The 20,074-nt window shown below is 40.9% G+C and overlaps 1 protein-coding gene across 1 annotated transcript in view; it reads right to left on the bottom strand.

Annotated features, from left to right (window-relative positions):
• UBE4A (ubiquitination factor E4A) overlaps positions 1 to 20,074 on the bottom strand; it is a 58,397-nt gene that overhangs the window by 34,245 nt on the left and 4,078 nt on the right. Inside the window, exons 2-13 of the mRNA XM_011927036.1 lie at positions 17,966 to 18,127; positions 14,352 to 14,525; positions 13,614 to 13,726; positions 11,354 to 11,506; positions 10,354 to 10,513; positions 9,732 to 9,934; positions 9,335 to 9,526; positions 7,749 to 8,082; positions 6,240 to 6,360; positions 3,137 to 3,441; positions 1,373 to 1,505; positions 121 to 308 (exon numbers count right to left, since the gene is read on the bottom strand). Of these exons, the coding sequence (XP_011782426.1) occupies positions 121 to 308; positions 1,373 to 1,505; positions 3,137 to 3,441; positions 6,240 to 6,360; positions 7,749 to 8,082; positions 9,335 to 9,526; positions 9,732 to 9,934; positions 10,354 to 10,513; positions 11,354 to 11,506; positions 13,614 to 13,726; positions 14,352 to 14,525; positions 17,966 to 18,086 (2,197 nt within the window). The 5' untranslated portion in view covers positions 18,087 to 18,127. The remainder of the gene's footprint in view (positions 1 to 120; positions 309 to 1,372; positions 1,506 to 3,136; positions 3,442 to 6,239; positions 6,361 to 7,748; positions 8,083 to 9,334; positions 9,527 to 9,731; positions 9,935 to 10,353; positions 10,514 to 11,353; positions 11,507 to 13,613; positions 13,727 to 14,351; positions 14,526 to 17,965; positions 18,128 to 20,074) is intronic.

The following is a 20,074-nucleotide window of genomic DNA, read 5'->3' as shown; positions in this document are numbered from 1 at the left end:
ATAGTAGGTATTCAATAAGTAATGGCTTGACATTTCTTTGATATCCAAATACGGATCAAACTATGAAACTCCACTGGTATCAGCTTCTCAGTTCTGGGCTCAGCTTCATGACTGATTTACCTGTAAATTCGATGTCCACAAAAACCTTGATTAGAGCCTCTGCAAGTTGGGGTGCATACTGAAAGTTGCAGAACACACGTTTCCGGTGGAACACACTGGATACCAAAGGATTTGGGGTCTGATCCAGGTGGGGCATCACTGCTTCCAACACCTCTGCTAGTTTGGCCCTCAGATGGGGATTCTTCATTCTGCAAAATGGGAAAAAAGCAAGATGAGCAGATAAGCTTAACTCCAAATTTATGACGCTGTTCTCTCCACATAAGAATAAAAATCCACCCTAAACCATCACTATAGGAAAAAAAAAAGATCCACTTCTGCAGTTTTAAGTTTGTCAGTTTCTTGGTGTGGGTGGAGGGTGGGAGATGGTGATGCAGGGTACATCATTTAACTCTTGAGTTGACAGCTTACCAACTATGAGGGTGAGCACTTAAGTTTTTGAATGCTTAGCCATTGTTTACTTCTCTGTAATAATGCATTATTTACTGCTTACTATTCTCTGACAGTTTCATGTGGAATAAACTTGCCTTTTCAAGCTTTCTGAGGGTAAAGACTAAAATAAAATTATACTACATTACCCACGACGCATACAGTGTATGCATAATACTTGTTGACTTATGACTTCTCATTAGGTATGCTCAGCTCAGTGAAGAATTGGCTTCTCTCTACTTATCACTGATACGGCTCAGGGAATTGTGGGTCATTCTCTTCATTGTGCAGCAAATCTTCATTTTTGTACACAGAGTTTCCATTTCCTTTAGACTATGCATCAAAAAAATCAGGGAAGCAATTCTACAAGTCACAGTATCTTCCTTTGGAAAAGAGGTCTAGAAGCTATGAGTGAGAAAACTTGAAATGAGAAATAACATTGACTTAAGTTTACTGCTCATCCAACTCAGAATAGCAAGAACAAGCTTTATCATCATATAATTATTAGAAGATCATTAGCACCTGGCTGCCACTGGTTAAGTTTCTGGCATTATGTTAACTACTTTAACCATGGACTAGCAGTGGAATTTCCATAAGATACCTTATATGCAGGATTCAATTCTCTGTGGGCAAAGTTCATTGTTTATTATACCTCTCAACAGTGGGGTTTCTGGCTACCCATATGGATGGTCAGGTGATTCATTAATGTTACCATAACTTCTGAAGGCAACCCCTTATGATTCAGGCTTGTTTATTTTTTGGTTTAGAAGTCTTCTGAATGTTTTACAGCCTAAACAGTGACAGAACCAAGCTTACAGCACTTCACCTTTCTATGCTTCCAGTGAAAATGGTGATAAAGTGAAGGACATGCTCCAGGGAATCTGCTGATGTCTCCAAAATGTCATCGGCAAAGCGGCGGAGAAAAATGAGAAAATCACCCAGGTTATCTGCAAAAAATTCTGAAAAAGAAAATATTCACTGGAATTAGCCAAACATCTGTATATTTGTACTAATAAACAACATTTAAATTCCTTTCACCCTACTTAATGAAGGTTAAAAAAAAACTAAATGTTTTGTTGGTACTAGAGATGGTGATAAGTCAATAAATGTAAAATCTCCTTTAAATGTAAGTCAATTTAAATTTTTATTCAAGTAAATATATGAACAGTAATGACACAAAATGTTAACACACCAGTATACTAATATATACATTTTAAGTCTCAAGGTTAACTGTGGTTTAAACCCTTCAGATGTGTGAGGATGCCCTAATAAAGATTAACATGTTAGGTGATGGCGGTAGCCAGACTCCAGGATGGTCCTCCAATGATCACTGCTTTTTGGTATTCATGACCTTATGCAGTCCCCTCCTATATTCACTCTTTCAGAGTAGAAGATAAACTCTGAGGCATACAGCAGATGTGATGCTATGTCATTTCCAAGATTAGGGTGTAAAAGCTTACAGTCTCCATTTTGGTCACTTGCTCCGGGGGAAGCCAGCTGCCATATCATGAGTAGTATTTAGAAGACACATACATGGCCTAGAAAAGAGGCTGCTGGTCAATAGCACAAGCAATTGAGGCCTGTCAACAACCACATGACTGGGCTTGTAAGTGGATCCTCCAGCCCTAGCAGAGTCCTCAGATTCCTAAGGCCCTGACAGCTTGGCTACATAACTTCCTGAGGAACTCTGAGTCAGAATCATGCAGCTGAGTAAGCTGTTTGCAGTGTTGTTGTTGCTATTTTGTTTATTATTATTATTATTATTGAGACAGGGTCCTGCTCTGTCACCCAGGCTGGAGTGCAGTAGTGCAATTATGGCTCACTGTGGCCTCAACTTCCTGGGCTCAAGCCATTCTCTCACTTCAGCCCCCTGAGTAGCTGGAACTACAAGTGTGCACCACCATGCCTGGCTAATTTTTTAGTTTTTGTAGAGATAGGGTCTCCCTATGTTGCCCAGGCCAATCCTGAACTCCTGGGCTCAAGTAATCATCCTGCTTCAGCCTCCCAAAGTGTTGGGATTACAGGCATGCACCATCATACCCGGTCTGTAGTTTTAAGCTGCTCTGTTTTGGGGTAATCCGTTACACAGCATGATATGACCAATACAATGGTTAAGAACACATAATCTGATTAGATTGGCAACACCTGCCCACCCCTCAATGACTCACTGACACATACACACACACACAAACACACACACACACATACAAACTCTCTCTCTCTCTCTTTCCCTTCTGAGTTAACCAATAGGAGCTAATTTTTTTTCTATGAAAAGGACAGGAAAAGTTAGATGAATGTGTAAGTTGAACAAATATTAATGATAGAAACTAACAGCTCTGAAAACTCTGATTACACTTAATCCTTTGAAGATGATTTTCTGATATGCATAGCATTGGGGACACAAGGTTGAGGAACAAGTTGTTAGTCACCCAATACTTTGACCAGTAGATATTATCTAAGTTTGAGTTGTTTCTCCAAAAACAACTGAATGACAATGAAGAAAGGGTATTTTGAGGATTAAACTTCCAAACTGACCCAGTTAAACTCAGAAGGCTATAAATAGGACATTCCCAAGGGAGAGCCTGCTTACCTGGCACATAAGCCAAAGAGCTGTAGCCATCTGGCAAAGGAAAGGTTAACTCTATTGGTTGTGAACCCTCATTGCCTATGGCCAGTTGAACCAGTAGAACAGCCATGGACACCTGCAAGTTTAGGCAGTTTTGTAGCATTTGTGGCTCTGTCATGGCAGTCTTGGTAGAAAGATAGATGGTCATCAATCGTTCAAACTGCTCACGAAGATTGTCAGCAGCAGGGCTAGAACTTTGCTGAGCATCCCGCCAGGCAACCTGCAGCCGATGCAGATTTTGGTTGATTTTTACCATCTGATCATGCAACCTGCCCCCAAGAAAGCAGAAGAGAGTGGGTCAGGGAAAACAGAGAGTCTCACACACATACACACACAAAAACCAAACAAAAAACCAAAAAAAACCACCTCAATTATTTATCTAGTCTTCTCTTTAAGGATAGTAGGGAGTTGCAGTTGCAATGACACAGAAGGCACTCACAAAAGTTTTTGACAGGACACAGGCAGGGTGCACAGCAATGTATTCAACATAATCAAAGCTAATTGCAAATAGTTAGCAGGCTTCAGTCGAAATACACTATCCAAAGAAAGGCAGCTTGGTTGAGTAGGGTGTAGAATGGGCTGTTACTACATAAAATAAATCATTATTAGGCAAAGTACAAGAAGCCCAGCAGGATAGTTTTACATCACATGAGGGCAATGATCATACTTTGATACAATGATCATACTTTGATGGGGTTATATGTATAGTCTTTCTTCGGTTAGTAGAAAACTAAGCTGGTGAAAAGGGACTCTAGATTAGTAATGACCACATATAAACTAGTAGCCACCTGAGATGCAATCTAAGAGCAGCTTCCAGCACTCTGTTGTTCAATATTAAATTAAATTATTCTTCAGAAAAGGTCAGCCTAATATTCTCTACTGAAAGGAAGACACATAATTCAAAGTTATGGATAATAGTCCAAAATCATTTCCTTTGGCTCTGTAGATAATGTCTTGGCTAGTTAATATTGGGAAACTAGATGATACTCATTTTCTGTTTGAACCTAGGCAGTTGAGCAGGTTAAGCACATGCTGAACTTTTATCTACTGTCTTATTTAAAATTTCTATGACGGAGATTTCCCTCTAAAGATATAATTTCATTCCTCTAGCAATGTGTTGACTGAGTAGTTTTGAAAAATGCTCTGCATCAATTCAGGTATCTTGAGAAGGTATTAAAAATTGCTATTCCTAGTGTCCCTTTCTATGACTGCGTTGCTGTTTTCTCCCTCTACTTATATGTGTCATAATCAGCTAAATCAGAGGAAAACAAATTACAGAATAATGAACAGCCAGAACCAGAACTGTTTTTGGAAGTCATATATTCTAGTTCTAAAATCTTCACATTTCTAGAATCTTCTTTATCTAATGTCTTTTGTGGTCCTATTGATCTCATCAGACTCCCTTATAAACATTTCCTTAATTTTTGCCATTTTTGTCTCTCTGTAGGGTTAGAACTTGATCTTTTTTTTTTTTAAATTAATTAATTATTATTATTTTTTTGAGACAGATTCCCGTTCTGTTGTCCAGGGTGGAGTGCAGTGGCATGATCTCGGCTCATTGCAACTTCCGCCTTCCAGGTTCAAGCAATTCTCCTTCTTCAACCCTAACCCTAACCCTAACCCTCCTGAGTAGCTGGGACTACAGGCACGTGCCACCAAGCCAGGCTAATTTTTTGTATTTTTAGTAGAGACGGGGTTTCACCGTGTTAGCCAGGATGGTCTTAATCTCCTGACCTTGTGATCTGCCCGCCTCGGCCTCCCAAAGTGTTGGGATTACAGGCGTGAGCCACTGCGCCCGGCCAAACTTCATCTTTTATCACCCGGAGTAGTAATGAATTTTTTTTTTTTTTTTTGAGACAGGGTTTCACTATGTTGCCTAGGCTGGAGCGCAGTGGTGCAATCTCAGCTCACTGCAGTCTCAACATTCCGGGCTCAAGAGATCCTCCCACCTCAGCCTCGCGATTAGCTGACACTACAGGCACATGCCACCATGCCCAGCTAATTCTTGTATATTTTGTAGAGACGGGGTTTTGCCATGTTGCCCAGGCTGCTCTCAAACTCCTGGGCTCAAGTGATCGGGCTGCCTCGGCCTCCCAAAGTGCTAAGGATTACAGGCATGAGCCACCACACCTGGCCAGTAATGAAAATCTAAGAGCAGAAAGTGCAATATAAAATGAAAACAATTCCACTTTCCCAGATCATAACAGAAAGACAGCGATTTAATTTTTAAAGTTTAACAGGTCAAAAGTTAAAAACAGGTCAGGCACAGTGGCTCATGCCTATAATCCCAGCACTTTGGGAGGCCAAGGTGGGTGGATCACCTGAGGTCAGGAGTTCAAGACCAGCCCGGCCAATATGGCGAAACCCCATCTCTACTAAAAAAAATACAAAATCAGCTGGGCATGGTGGTGCATGCCTGTAATCCCAGCTACTTGGGAGGACGAGGCAGAAGAATTGCTTGAACCCAGGAGGTGGAGGTTGCAGTGAGCAGAGAATGCGCCACAGTACTCCAACCAAGGTGATAAGAGCGAATATCCATCTCAACAACAATAAAAGTTAAAAACAAATTTAAGGAATCTGGACAAAGCTGATTCATGAAACACAAATAAATTCATACAATGCCCCTTTTCTATTAGATTTTAATGTGAGCCTTTAGAATAAGCTCAGATTATATCTCTAAGACTCTCCCTCTCTTTTTTTTTTTAAGAGACAGGTTATCACTCTGTCACCCAGGATGGAGTACAGTTGCACAATCATAGCTCACTGTGGCCTCCATCTCCTCGGCTAGAGCAATCCTCCTGCCTCAGCCTCTGGAGCAGCTAGGACTACAAGCATATGCCACCATGCCTGGCGATTTTTTTTTTTTTTTTTTTTGGTAGAGATGGGGGTCTTTCTTGCCCAGGTTGGTGGTCTTAAATTTCTGGCCTCAAGCAATCCTTCTGCCTTGGCCTCCCAAAATGCTGAGATTAAAGATGTGAGCTTCTGTGCCTGGCCAAAGACTGCATCTCTACCTTTCGGTTATCAACACAACTCAACTGTTGTTTCCTAATGACACCAGAGGAGTTACCTGTGAAATCCCAAGTACAAGGTGTACTCTGTCAGGGCAAGGTTCTCTGTTACAAGATTGTAGTTCTGTGGAAACTTTGGCTCCTGTACAGCTGGGATCAAACAGGTTTCTTTGTCCAAACCTCAAAGAGGTTAAAAAAAAAAAAAAGACAAAACAAAGGTAAATGTCTTGTCACAGACATCCATCTTGGTCTCCAGTCTCCTCTTACACTCATTCAATTTCCATACTGTTAGCAGTGATATCTTCTTAAAAACATATCTTGTCATACTAGTTCTTTGTCTAAATATATCTTTTGGCTTCTCACCGTCTACAGAAATACAGTTAAATCTTTTTCACTTGACCATGAAATCACCAAAAATTAAAAGGAATAATACTATAGATTGTTTCAAGTGATAGGCAATAGATCATTTGTATTTATTTTGTGTTTTTCTGAATTTGATTATTTGCTTTTGAGCAGTTATCAAGTTTACAATTAGAATTATAAAACTGGAATGAAATACACCAAAATTAAGAGTGATTTCACTTAAGAGTGGTAGGATTATGAGTCATTTATTTTCTTTTCATTTCTCTGTACTGTTTTCTCCAATCCAGCCCCAACTACCCTCCTCCCTTGACCCATTTCCTCCCCAACTCAACCCCATCTACCCCTTGCCCTAGCCACATTGAGCCTCTCACCATTCCTTAGTCAAGACTTTCCATAGTTTTATACCTTTACACTTGCTTTTCTCTCTGTATAAAGGGACCCTCTTGCTTCTTTGCCTGGTAAAACCTAACTTGTCTCTCAAGATTCAGCTATGAAGACCTCCAACTTCTGCAGAATTGATTGTTTACTCCCTCCTCTGTGCTCACACAGCTTAGCCCTATACCACATTATAATTATCTGTTAATATATCTGCCTTCTGGAGCCTGAGTTCAAAAAGGATGAGGACTCTGCTTTATTCATTTTTATGACGTATGAATGAATGAACATGCAACGCTGCCAAATCCAGAGAGAAGGTCTCACATTTAAAAGCTACCAGGTGTTTTTTTTTTCCTCTCAAAAATCTGTCTTTAAAAAATTCCGGCCGGGTGCAGTGGCTCAAGCCTGTAATCCCAGCACTTTGAGAGGCTGAGGCGGGTGGATCATGAGGTCAAGAGATCGAGACTCTCCTGGCCAACATGGTGAAACCCCATCTCTATTAAAAACACAAAAAATTAGCTGGGCGTGGTGACACGCACCTGTAGTCCCAGCTACTCAGAAGGCTGAGGCAGGAGAATTGCTTGAACACGGGAGGCAGAGATTGCAGTGAGCTGAGATAGCGCCACTGCACTACAGCCTAAGCGACAGAGTGAGACTCTATCTCAAAAAAAAAAAAAAAAATCTAAATAGCTCTTGTTTCTGCCTCATCTTTTTTTGAGAAAGGAACTCTGTGAAAAAGGATAAGGGAGTGAATGCTTTACACGTTACACATACACACACACACACACACACGCACACACACAGTTTTGAGAAGCCTGGTTCTCCCCTACCTCTCATGTGTACATTTTTAATTTTTCGTTCTTCATCATTCAACTCCTTGAGGGCACAGTATGTGGGATTAAAGGTGAGGAGCCGAGAGGATCTGGGTTTGCAAAATGGCTGGCACAGCTTCAGGAGAGCAGCACCCAGATTCAGAAAGAAGGCATCCGAGGCATACATTTGGAAAAAGATTTCTGGCATCTGATTGGCCCAAATCTTAGTGCGGCCTGCATTTGCATGCAAACAGTTTCCAAGCCAGGACAAGATACAGTGTTTGGTTTCTGGAGAGAGCTGGAGTAAGTTCTTCAGCATCTGGTAGATCTTTTCGTGGAACTGAGCCATGAACTGTTCAACCAGAAAACACAACCACAGAACGTTCCAGTTTCACAATCCTAATATTTTTTATTCCCAAACCTTAGCAACTGGCAGTTTCTAAAAAGATGCTAATCCTAATCTTTCCCCCCACTCTCTGTGCCTTATCCCCTAATTTGATTTTAAAATATATTTCTGGGCACTTATAAGAGATTTTCTGATCGGCTGCCGAACTGTAGATGGCATTACATAGTATTAGAGCATAGGTCTGTAAATTTTTTCTGCAAAGGGCTAGACGGTAAGGATTTCTGGCATTACTTGCCATACAGTGTCTGTAGCAATTATTCAACTCCATCACTGTAGCGTGAATTCAAACCACAAACAATACATATACTAATGGGCATGGCTGTGTTCAATAAAACTTTATTTATAAAAACAGGTGGCAGGCCAGATTTGGCCACTGCTAGTTTGCCATGCCCTGCCTTAGAGAGTTGTAATGATTAATGAACAGGAGACTTAAACTAATAAGTAAGAGACTTAAATCCCCAATTCAATCATTTAAATGCCTCATGTTGGCCAGACCTCTACTATAATTTCTGTGAAGAAGCCCAAATAGAGAGGGCATAGGTTAGACAGGAAAAGGAAGAAAAACTGGGTTTATAAGCTAGAGTTCAGTCAAAAGGTTTTCAGAGCTAAAGGTATAGCTCAGTGAGAAAAATGACGGTTGCGGGGAAGTAGCTGTAGCAGTGCTACAGCAAGGGTAAGGAGTAGCAGCAGCTCATTCTTACCCCACACAAAGGTTTATCCTCTGTTCTTAGCATATGTTAAAAAGAGGGCATTTTTTTTTTTTTTTTTTTTGAGACAGAGTCTCATTCTGTCATCCAGGCTGGAGCGCGATGATGCAATCATGGCTTACTGAAGTCTTGACCTCCCAGGCTCAAGTGATCCTCCCACCTCAGCCTCCCGAGTAGCTGGGACGACAGATGCTTGCCACCACGCCCAGCTAAGTTTTGTATTTTTTTGTAGAGATGGGGGTCTCACTGTGTTGCCCAGGCTGGTTTCAAATTGAACTCCTGGGCTCAAGTGATCCTCCCACCTTGGCCTCCAAAGTGCTGGGATTACAGGCTTGAGCTACCACACCCAACTTTAATTTATTTATGTGATGTAAAAGCCAACTAGATCAATTTGCTTTCCCAGAGAGGCTTGAGCAGCCTTATCTGTATCTGCTTTCTGAGAAAACGATTTTAAGATCAGGGGGCTGGGATACCCTGGTAAACAGTTCCACCTGATGGATGTTGGCCTCCTGTACTTTGATCTCCTGGGGGCTGGAACGAGATGGATTCAAAAAGTAGCCATGATTTTCTACAACACCCGGAGTCTTTAATAAGCAGGAGATATTCAGAATTACTCCCAGCAAGGTCTTCTGGTACATTTGCCCATTGGTAGGGTCCTTGGGTTGAATGTATTCTACAAAAACCTGTAAGAGAAGACAAGTCTTGCTTATTCGTCTGCATGGTGAGATAAGGTGATGGGGTGGGAGGGCCTCAGAACAGTTAAGTTGATACAACAACCAAGCTATCTTTTTCTTATTTTATAGGTAATATTACAGTGTCTTCAGGATAGGGAAGCATAATGTATTACACATCTAGCTCAACTGAATATATATCATCTTTCAGACCTACCTTTGCCATATCTTTTTGCCTAGTGAAATAGAGAAGAATATCCAGATATGCATACAAAAGGATCTGACAGAGCTCGAGATCTTTTATTCGGCCCAATAAAATATCAAACACTGGAATCATGACTTCTGGAAATGTTCGAACTTCCTCATCCAATATCAAGGCTTCAATGACCTCTTCCAGAAATTCAGTTACATCTTCAAAATCTAACAGAAGACAAATGAGAGAGAAAGGAGGGCACAAGAATTTTTATACGCCTTTACACGCTAGCTCTTTACTTTCAATAATTCTTTTTTTTTTTTTTTAAGAGATGGGGGTCTTGCTTTTTTGCCCAGCCTGGATTGTAGTGGCTATTCACAGGTGTGATTATAGCACACTACAGCCTCAAACTCCTGGGCTCAAGGAATCCTTCTGCCTCAGCCTCCAGAGTAGATGGGACTACAGGGGTGTGCTACCATGGCCGGCTTTATTCTACTGGTACTCAACCTCAAAGATCAAGATGCGAGCCCTCTTCCTTAATCTGTACCAGAACCATAATGGCTCTGAGACTTTCTAATGCAATTAGTGAAATTTTAAATCTGAAAATCAAAATGTAGAAGCTTACAGATTTTGCTTATGTACTCACGGGCTCCCTGGATGGCTTCTAACATCAAATCTACCAGTTGCTCATGGATGTTTTGGTCAACATAGATCTCTGGGGTGAGAAGAACTGTTCGGGTATTAGACACAGTGAGGTTTCTGCATTGCACTGCAAAGGGTAGCAGGTTCTCTGGAACTTTGGTAATCTGTAAACAGCATGAAGAAAAGAGCGAATAGTCTAACTCTAATCTGGAATGAAAGTAGACATAGTGAATAGAAGAGACAGACTGGTCTCCTGTGGATGCTTGAAAATTACTTAGAGATTCAATCCTTGGCTTAAGGAATCATCTATCTGCCTATTTAAAATTCCAATCCTGGAAATGTCAGGCTTAGCCTACTCTAATATTTACATCTCAGTGGAAATGAATTCATGAGTCCTTTTCTGTTTTTTGAGACAGAGTCTCGCTCTGTCACCCAGGCTGGAGTGCAGTGGTGTGATCTCAGCTCACTGCATCCTCCACCTCCCAGGTTCAAGTGATTCTCCTGCCTCAGCCTCCTGAATAGCTGGGATTATAAACGTGTGCCACCACGCCTGGCTACTTTTTGTATTTTTAGTAGAGAAAAGGTTTTGCCACATTGGCCAGGCTGATCTCGAACTCCTGGCCTCATGTGATCCGCCTGCCTTGGCCTCCCAAAGTGCTGGGATTACAGGAGTGAGCCACTGTGCCCAGCCTCATGAGACTTTTTTAAGGATGCGATTTCTAAAGAGGTTTTAGAGAGAATAGGAGGCACTAGTTAACTGGGAAGAAGGGTGGACCCCAAGATACAGAAAGCAGAGACTAAAGCTTTAGTGCATCTGATATCCAGTGTTCTAAACATACTATGACATATATAAATTGATATAAAACATTTACTGTCCCTGATATTCAGTTCTAGACATACTATGACATATATAAATTGATATAAAGACTGATCCAACTCTGGCCTACATGCTAAAGTCATACCCAAGAGGACAATATGGTATTCAATGGGGATTATTCCTTTACCTCTTCCTTGGCTCTCTGGAAGCAGGAGTAAAGGTAACAAAAAATGTGCCTCTCCCCTGCATCTCGATCAGCAGAGAGATTTAGCGTTGTAGAAGAAGTCATGTTAATTAAGTGGTTGCCTGGATCTTGAAGTAATAAGCGAGCGAAGAGGGCCTATAAAGAAAAACAAACAAAAATACTAAACTATTGCAAAATTAATCTTAGAACATTAAGATGTAAAAGGTAATTCTGATACAGGTTATTAGCAAGAATCACAGATTTGAATGTAGAGTGAAGGAGAAAAAAAGGGCCCTGTATCTTTTTATTTTAGAAAATATCAGAAAATTATGGTATATATAAAGTTATCCTAAACCAAGCCTCAAATGTCTAATATAGCCCCAGCATAGAGTAGGCATTAAAAGACTATTTGTTGAATGGTGCTGAGATCAGTGATTAAACTTAAATGTGAAATCTACTATTCTGTGTGACTGCTGATCTCATTCAGACTTATATAAAGATACTCTAAATGTGAAGTTAAACTGCAAGGTGTCAACTGTCTTTCCTACCAAACTTTTATTCTTTTAATGTTACTCAGGCACCTGCAAGGTACAACGCACTGTTTTTTTAAAGTGCTGTGGTTTACATGTTTGTCTCCAACAAAATTCATGTTGAAATTTGATCCCCTTGTGGCACTGTTGGAGGTGGGGCTGGCGGGAGGTATCTGGGTATGGAAGCGGATCCCTCATGAACTGCTTGGTGCTATTCTCAAGGTGCTGAATGAGTTCTTGCTCTCACAAGACTGGATTAATTCTCATAGGAATGGATAAATTCCCTCCAGAGTGGGTTCTTCTTAAGCCAGGACACCTCTCAGGTTTTCTCCTCTTTGCATGTGTCCTCACCATATGTGTCCTTTGCTGGCCTCCTCTACCACGCTGTGAGGCAGCACAAAAGCCCTCACCAGCGGCCAGGGACATGCCCTGCAACTTCTCAGCCTGCAGAACTGTCAGCTAAAGAAACCTTTCTTTATAAATTACTGCTTGGGTGTTTGTTTTTTTTTTCTATAGACAAGTCTTTCTTGCTCTGTCACTCAGGCTGGAGTGCAGTCATGTGACTATGGTTCACTGCGGCCTCTGCCTCCCAGGCTCAAGCAATCCTCCCACCTCAGCCTCCTGAGTAGCTGGGACTTCAGGTACATGCCATCACAGCCAGTTAATTCTTTGTATTTTTTGTAGAAACATGGTCTTGTTGTGTTGCCAGGGCTGGTAACTCTTGGCCTGAAGAGATCCTCCCAAAGTGCTGGGATTACAGGTGTGAGCCACTGTGCCCAGTCACAGGTATTCTTTTATAGCAACACAAAACAGACTAAGATAGAAGTATATAAAGAAGAAAAAGTGATGAGCCTTGTCCTTAAGAACTTAAGTTTAATAGGGGAGATAAGACAGGTACATAAGAAAGCTGCAACATGAGATAGAAAGTGACAATTCCCATAAGAGATTCAGAGGCTGATTATTCTAGGTACCCAGAGAAGGGAGTAACCCTTTTATTTGGCAAGGCTTTGTAATTTTTTTTTTTTTTTTTGAGATAGAGTCTTGCTCTGTTGTCCAGGCTGGCGTGCAGTGGTGTGATCTCGGCTCATTGCAACCTCCACCTCCTGGGTTTAAAACATTCTCCTGCCTCAGCCTCCCAAGTAGCTGAGACTACAAGCACCCACCATCATGCCCAGCTAATTTTTTTTGAGACGGAGTCTTGCTCTGTCAAACAGGCTGGAGTGCAGTGGCGCGATCTCGGCTCACTGCAAGCTCCGCCTCCTGGGTTTACGCCATTCTCCTGTCTCAGCCTCCCGAGTAGCTGGGACTACAGGCGCCCGCCACATTTTTTGTATTTTTAGTAGAGACGGGGTTTCACCGTGTTAGCCAGGATGGTCTCGATCTCCTGACCTCGTGATCCGCCCACCTCTGCCTCCCAAAGTGCTGGGATTACAGGTGTGAGTCAATGTGCCTGGCCAAGGCTTTGTAATTAAGAAGGCATTTTAACTGGTTCTTCGAGGATGGGTAGATTTGGACATGTGGCCATGGTAGATAAAAAGATTCTAAAAGAGGAACACTACAATGTTAGAGATGCACATCCAGGTTAACTGGCCTTCAACTGGTTTAAAAAAAAAAAAAAGAGAGAGAGAGGGAAGGACATATGGACACAAGCATAAGTTGGAGAACAGTGAGCAGAGTTCAGGTGCATAGCTAATTTTTGCTAAGGGTACACATTAGGAACATAAGAATATTACCTGCTCAACATTGCTCATATCGAGCCAGTCTTGATCTTCTAGCTCTACTGCCATTTCTTCCAAATACACACAACGGCTGGGGATGCCATTCCCGCTTTTCAAGCTGGGATCACCTGGGAAATAGTTTCAATATGATAGGTTAAGGATTACACTTTTGTCTTATACAGACAACCGATCTTGACAGCATCACTCTTGAACTGCAAATCTGACTCAGGAATACCAGAATGATCCTGATACACAAAGCAACATCTAAAGATTCAAATCTTTTTTTTTTTTCCCCCTCCAGTCACAGAGAATGGGATTTGTTATAAACCTAGCATCATGACATTTAAAGAGTAAATCCCAGACATTAGTACCAACCTTGGGGTTTAACCACAGACAGGGCACAGAGGGCAAACGCTCTCTGATGCCTCTGAGGGCTCCCATCTGAATATTCAGGTTACCTCTGAGAAGAAAATCAGTTTGGCTACCATTCCATGTCCCTTTTAAGGTAGTAAAGGCAAGTAGCTATATAGTGCAGTCAGTATTGAAATGGGAACAACAGATCTGTGTCTAAATACTGTTTTTAGATCATACCAAAAGCTTCACTGAAATATAAAGCCTGAGTTTCAGGGAGTGCAGTGAGTAGGTTTGTATCTAACCATTAGCTGTGATCGGTTTCTAAGAGCAAGCCCCTAGCCCACGCTCAAATAGGAAGGGTAGAATCATGAAGAGATTGGCTACAAGTTTGTAACTCACTGTTGTCCAGAGTAATAAGGAAGATCCTTTGGATCATGTGATTGATGTTGAGTTGCTCACATATTTCTTGCTGTGATCGGAATGAGCGGCTAATCTCAGCCACAGAGTAATCGAATTCATCCAGGCTCTCTGACACGCTATTATCCGAGTCATCTGGACTAGCTGGGAGTTCATCTGCCAGAAAATGTATACTGTTAAATGTTACAACCCTTTCTTTAAGAGAGAATCAAGCATACTACCAAAAATAATAAACGTAACCAAGAGGATGATAATTTTGGATGTAAAGCAAGCTAATCATCTAATTAGTGAACATCTAAAGTCAGGGAAGTTAAGTACACGGTTTTGAAATTCCTGGCTATAAATCCTACCACATTTTACAAAGCAAAAGTTTTATTTCTATCCATAATTATACTCCACACTGCCAGAAATAGCAATATGTTATCTTCTCTACAGAATCCTAGTGAACAAAGAATTGCCTAATAGATCAAAATGCCTTTAATTATTTTAAATGTATGGCTTTTCTCCCTGATTTTAAGAGATCACATTTGTTTTAATAGTTCTTAACTGTACAGAAAAATATAGTAGAGAAAGTCTCCTGAACCAATTCCCTAAAGACACTTAACAGTGTTCAGGAATTTTTTCTATTCTGGTGCTAATAGTCATTACTATCTTTTAATTTTTTTTAAAAAAATGGGATACTATACATAGCTCTTTTCAGCTTGCCTTTTAATCAGCACCAACGCCTTTCCCTGTTAGGCCATTTAGAGGCCTACCTCATTCTTTTTAATGGCTGTATTGTATCACATCTCTTGCATGCCCTGTGATTTATGTAGCTACTTTCCAACTGATGAACAATAGGGTTGTTTCTAATATTTCATGATTTTAAATACTGCACTGAATACAACTTAACTCTTTTTGTTTACTTGTATGAGTATTTCTATAGGATAAATTCACAGTAGCAGAACTGCTGGATCAAAGAGCTTGAACATTTAAAAAGTTAACATTTACTGCCAGGCACGGTGGCTCACGCCTATAATCCCAGCACTTTGGGAGGCCAAGGCGGGTGGATCACGAGGTCAGGAGATTGAGACCACCCTGGTTAACATGGTGAAACCCCATCTCTACTAAAAAATACAAAAAATTAGCCAGGTATGGTGGCACACACCTGTAGTCCCAGCTACTTGGGAGGCTGAGGCAGCAGAATCGCTTAAACCTGGGCGGCAGAGGTTGCAGTGAGCCGAGATCGTGTCACTGCCTTCCAGCCTGGGTGACAGAGCGAGACTTCGTCTCAAAAAAAAAAAAAAGTTAACATTTACTACCAAGTTACCCTCAAAGAGACTGTTCTGATTTGCATGCAAATCCAACAGTATATAAGAGAGTGCCTGTTTGAATCTTCACACATTTTATAGGTAAAAAAACTATTTAATGGTTGTTTTAATTGGCATTTCTCTAATGATTGATGATAATAAATTTTTTAATCATTTGGTTATAAGTTGTCTGTCACATCTTTTGTACCTTTTTTTCTTTCTTGTTCCTCTTATTGATGAAATTCCTTCTATTTTTATTTTTTTGAAAAAACTTCTGTCCTCAAAATCTGCTCCCATCCTTTGAATTTTTTTTTTTTTTTTTTTTTTTTTGAGATGGAGTCTCACTCTGTCGCCCAGGCTGGAGTGCAGTGGTGTGATCTTGGCTCACTGCACCGTCCACCTCCCAGGTTCAAGCGATTCTCCTGCCTCAGCCAAGTAGTTGGGTCTACAGGCGCCCACCACTGCACCTGGCTAATTTTAGTAATTTTAGCAGAGATGGGGTTTCACCATGTTGGCCAGCCTGATCTCAAACTCCTGACCTCAGGCGATCCGCCCACCTCGGCCTCCCAAAATGCTGGGATTACAGGCGCCTGCCATCACGCCTGGCTAATTTTTATTTTTAGTAGAGATGGGGTTTTGTCATGTTGGCCAGGCTGGTCTCGAACTCCTGACCTCCAGTGATCTGCCCACCTAGGCCTCCCAAAGAGCTGGGATTACAGGCGCGAGCCACTGTGCCCGGCCCCATCATTCATGTTGAATGACTACATAAAAGTAATGTGATTTACTATATGCCACATACGAGTCTATATCTACTTTTCTCTATTGACAGAATGGTTACTCTGAAAGTCCATGTAAAACTCTCAAAGTAAGAGTTGTTTCAGTGTGGTGAGTATAAGCTCAACATAGGAAGCCAAAGATTTTGGCAAAGTACTAATTGCTAGTGGAAACAGGTTGGCTCTGGTGGCATGATAAACTCAGTGTAAACAAACTAAGATGAAGAGGTGCCAAAATAGTAACAGAAGGGCATGTGCCTGCAATGCTTCCAACTCTAGCCAGATTTATGTCTGTTTATAGCCAGAAGGACAAGCGTTCTGTTGCTCAGCTGCTACACTGTTGAGTTCTTCTCTGACCTCCAATGGTGACAGAAGCTAAGAATCTGTTTGGCAAAATTTCCCTCAGCCACATACTCATAAATCATACTTTCTCATTCCTTATTTTTCCTATTTTTCACTCTGCTTTCTCCCCTACAATCTTCTAAATGAGTTTCCCATTCTGGGCCCGTATCATAGAATTCTGGGAGAGATTTCAGAGACTGAAAACATCATCTTAAAAAAAATCAACATTGACTTTGTTTTTCCCTTGCATCAATCACTCATCTGTCTTGCCTTTACCTCTTTTTTCTTTGGCCCTTTCTGAAAGGCCAAAAGTCAGCTATGCACCTGAATGTTTTTTAAAAAAAATAAACAAAGGGAAAATGCAAACACTTCTCCTTCTCTCAAAAGAAAAACACTATTATTCTTTTCAGAGAGAGAAGGGGAGCAATTTCTGGTTTGAAAGATTGTGAATATCTCCAGAAGACTAACATATTTGAGAAAAATTCTAATTCTTCTAGTGTATATGCTCCTTATAGGAGGAAGCTGGACTTGATTTTAAATTTGGTCCCAGAAAGAAAACCATTTTTTCTGATTAGTGAGATGTTATTCTGATTTTTTTCACAGTAAGGCTAAGGATCAGATTTTTTAAAAAGTCTGTCCTAACAGGACTAAGCTACAAACGATGCCACTCATTGGAATAGAAGAAGCACTTTGCTTAGGAGGGCCTTTGAAGTGCTGAGCTTAAGAACAAGTCTCATTTGCCTACAGGTCAAAAAAGCTTTTATAGTTCTTCCTTTTACATCTACTTTCTATAGCTACACATGACTTGCTTTCTACACCTACACTTACCATCTCAGTGTCCTATGTTAAAAACATTTATTTAAATAGCTTTTACTAGGTTATTTTTTTTTTCTTTTAAAGAAAACAGCCTGACAGCTTTGGGATCACAACTGGCATCTGTTACTATGGAACCACCTGTTATCTGGTCTCTTTTTGCACAGTGGAGAGGACAGGGGAGGGGAGGGACTCAAAATAAAACCAACAACAAAAACGAACAAACAAAAATCCCCAATTTCTGCTCTAAACAAACAAACAAAAACAACCTTTTGTCCCAAACTTAAATTTCAATTGCAATTAAGGACTCAAAGAAACTTAATTTGGGAAGACCCCATTCTAGGTCATCGTATCTGCTGCTATTGGCTCCTCTACTTACCAGATTGTTGCTTCAGCTGCTCTTTTTGGATTGCCGCAAACTGTTTGGCATCAGCCAGGGAGCCAAAAAGAGCAGCAAAGGGGTTACTTGAGATGTTGTTGTTATTCTCCTGGTCTGTCATTTCACTTTAAGGTATCCTCCATCCAGACCTAGGGGGAGGGGCTGTTCAAAGGACAGGTATTAGACACAAGAGGGCAGATAACACAATAGCTGTAATATACCCATGATTGTTTCTTTTCCCATTTCTCAAATACAACACATTTAAAAAGACTTTGGGTTAAGATTTTCCAATTCCTGTCCCCAAACTCAAGATGTTTTGGCAAAATGGTTACAAACCTACCAGCTGGACTCACTGGCTTGATTTGGGGATAGCTAAAACTAAAAGGTCTAAAACATGTTCAGCTGGAATGCATTTATCTGTTGACATGCTTTCATTTGCTATACCTTTAAGAAAATAGGTTAAGTGGAAAGAATTATTGAAGTCAAAGAGAGAAATCACCTACTAATTGTAATAACAATGTGGCACTGAAAAATAATAAGACAAGAATTATGGATTTCCCAAGAATTATTAAGCTGGCAGTCTAGTTCTCATTAACTGGGGTGAGGACAAGGTACTTCTATGACTTAGGGCTGGGGCTGGAAATTCCTCAGCTACATATAAATTAAGTAAAAGCCATGTCTTAGATTTGGACTCTGGCAATCAGGTCTGGAAGCAGTTTAGCTGTATGTTGTGGGTTTTTAACATAGATTAAGCTATCTATTTATTTCTAGGCTTAAAAATACTGATATTTCTTCCATTAAAAATTAAATGGTCTTTGCTTCATGCTATATCTAACCTTCACTGTTTACCTGATTTCTTAAAATAATACTGAAGAAACACAAATTTCAACGGTTAGGTCTACTGTGTAATATGAAATATATACACCTCAAAGGTGTTTAGTAGAGCTGACTAAGCCTGCTTTCACACTCTTCTGATTACATTTCCTCATTCGAGACCAAGGGAACTCAGTGGCACAACAGAATAAGCAGAGCTCCCTGAAAGGCTTTCTCCCCTTTCTGAAATTTTAAAGCCATGACATAGAAATATTAAATACAACCCTGAAAAGGGTGGGAAGAGACAAAGGGCACGAATGTTTTGCTCACAAGGATCTTGAACTGCTACAAGGACAAAGACCTTAGAAATAGTGAGGGTAGGGGTATAAAGGAAGAAAAAAAGAACATTTGATCTACCTTTAGTTTATTGAGGCAAGACTCCTCACACGATCATATTAACAAAAGTTAATGTGGGTCAGGTGCAGTGGCTCATGCCTGCAATCCCAGTACCTTGGGAGGCTGAGGCAGGTGGATCACCTGAGGTCAGGAGTTCAAGACCAGCCTGGCCAACATGCTGAAACCCCATCTCTACTAAAACACGAAAATTAGCCAGGCATGGTGGCTGGCAGGTGCGTGTAATCCCAGCTACTTGGGAGGTGGGAGGCTGAGGCAGGAGAATTGCTTGAACTTGGGAGGCGGAGGTTGCAGAGAGCCGAGATTGCACCACTGCACTTCAACCTGGGTGACAGAGCGAGACTTCGTCTCAAAAAAAAAAAAACAAAAAACCCCAAAACTAATGTGGTCGAAAAAGTTACCCTTATTTACCAGAGAAAGAGATGATTTAAAACATTTCTTGACAATTCTGAGGCATCTTCAGCACTTGCTTCATGCTCCTCTGCCATTTTTTCCACACAAGAGCTAACGGCTAATTAGCTGTAATGACTTAGGCAGTCTAGTCTCCTCTCAGTGCAGCTCAAAGCTTTACTGCTTCAAGGAATTTAACTGTTACTTGGATTTTTAGTAGAGATGGGGTATCACCATGTTGGCCAGGCTGGTCTTGAACACCTGACCTCAAGTGATCCTCCCACCTTGGCCTCCCAAAGTGCTGGGATTATAAGCATGAGTCACTGCACTTAGCCTTCTGTATTTTATTTTTTGCTATGTATATTTTATTTATTTATTTATTTGAGACAGAGTCTCGCTTTATTTATTTATATATTTATTTATTTGAGACGGAGTCTCGCTCTGTCACCCAGGCTGGAGTGCAGTGGCCGGATCTCAGCTCGCTGCAAGCTC

This window comes from Colobus angolensis, unplaced genomic scaffold, assembly GCF_000951035.1.
Source record: "Colobus angolensis palliatus isolate OR3802 unplaced genomic scaffold, Cang.pa_1.0 Scaffold7, whole genome shotgun sequence".
In the NCBI taxonomy this organism is placed as follows: Eukaryota; Metazoa; Chordata; class Mammalia; order Primates; family Cercopithecidae; genus Colobus; species Colobus angolensis.
Note: the sequence above shows the minus strand (reverse complement) of the source record. Positions and strands in the feature narration are given on the sequence as shown.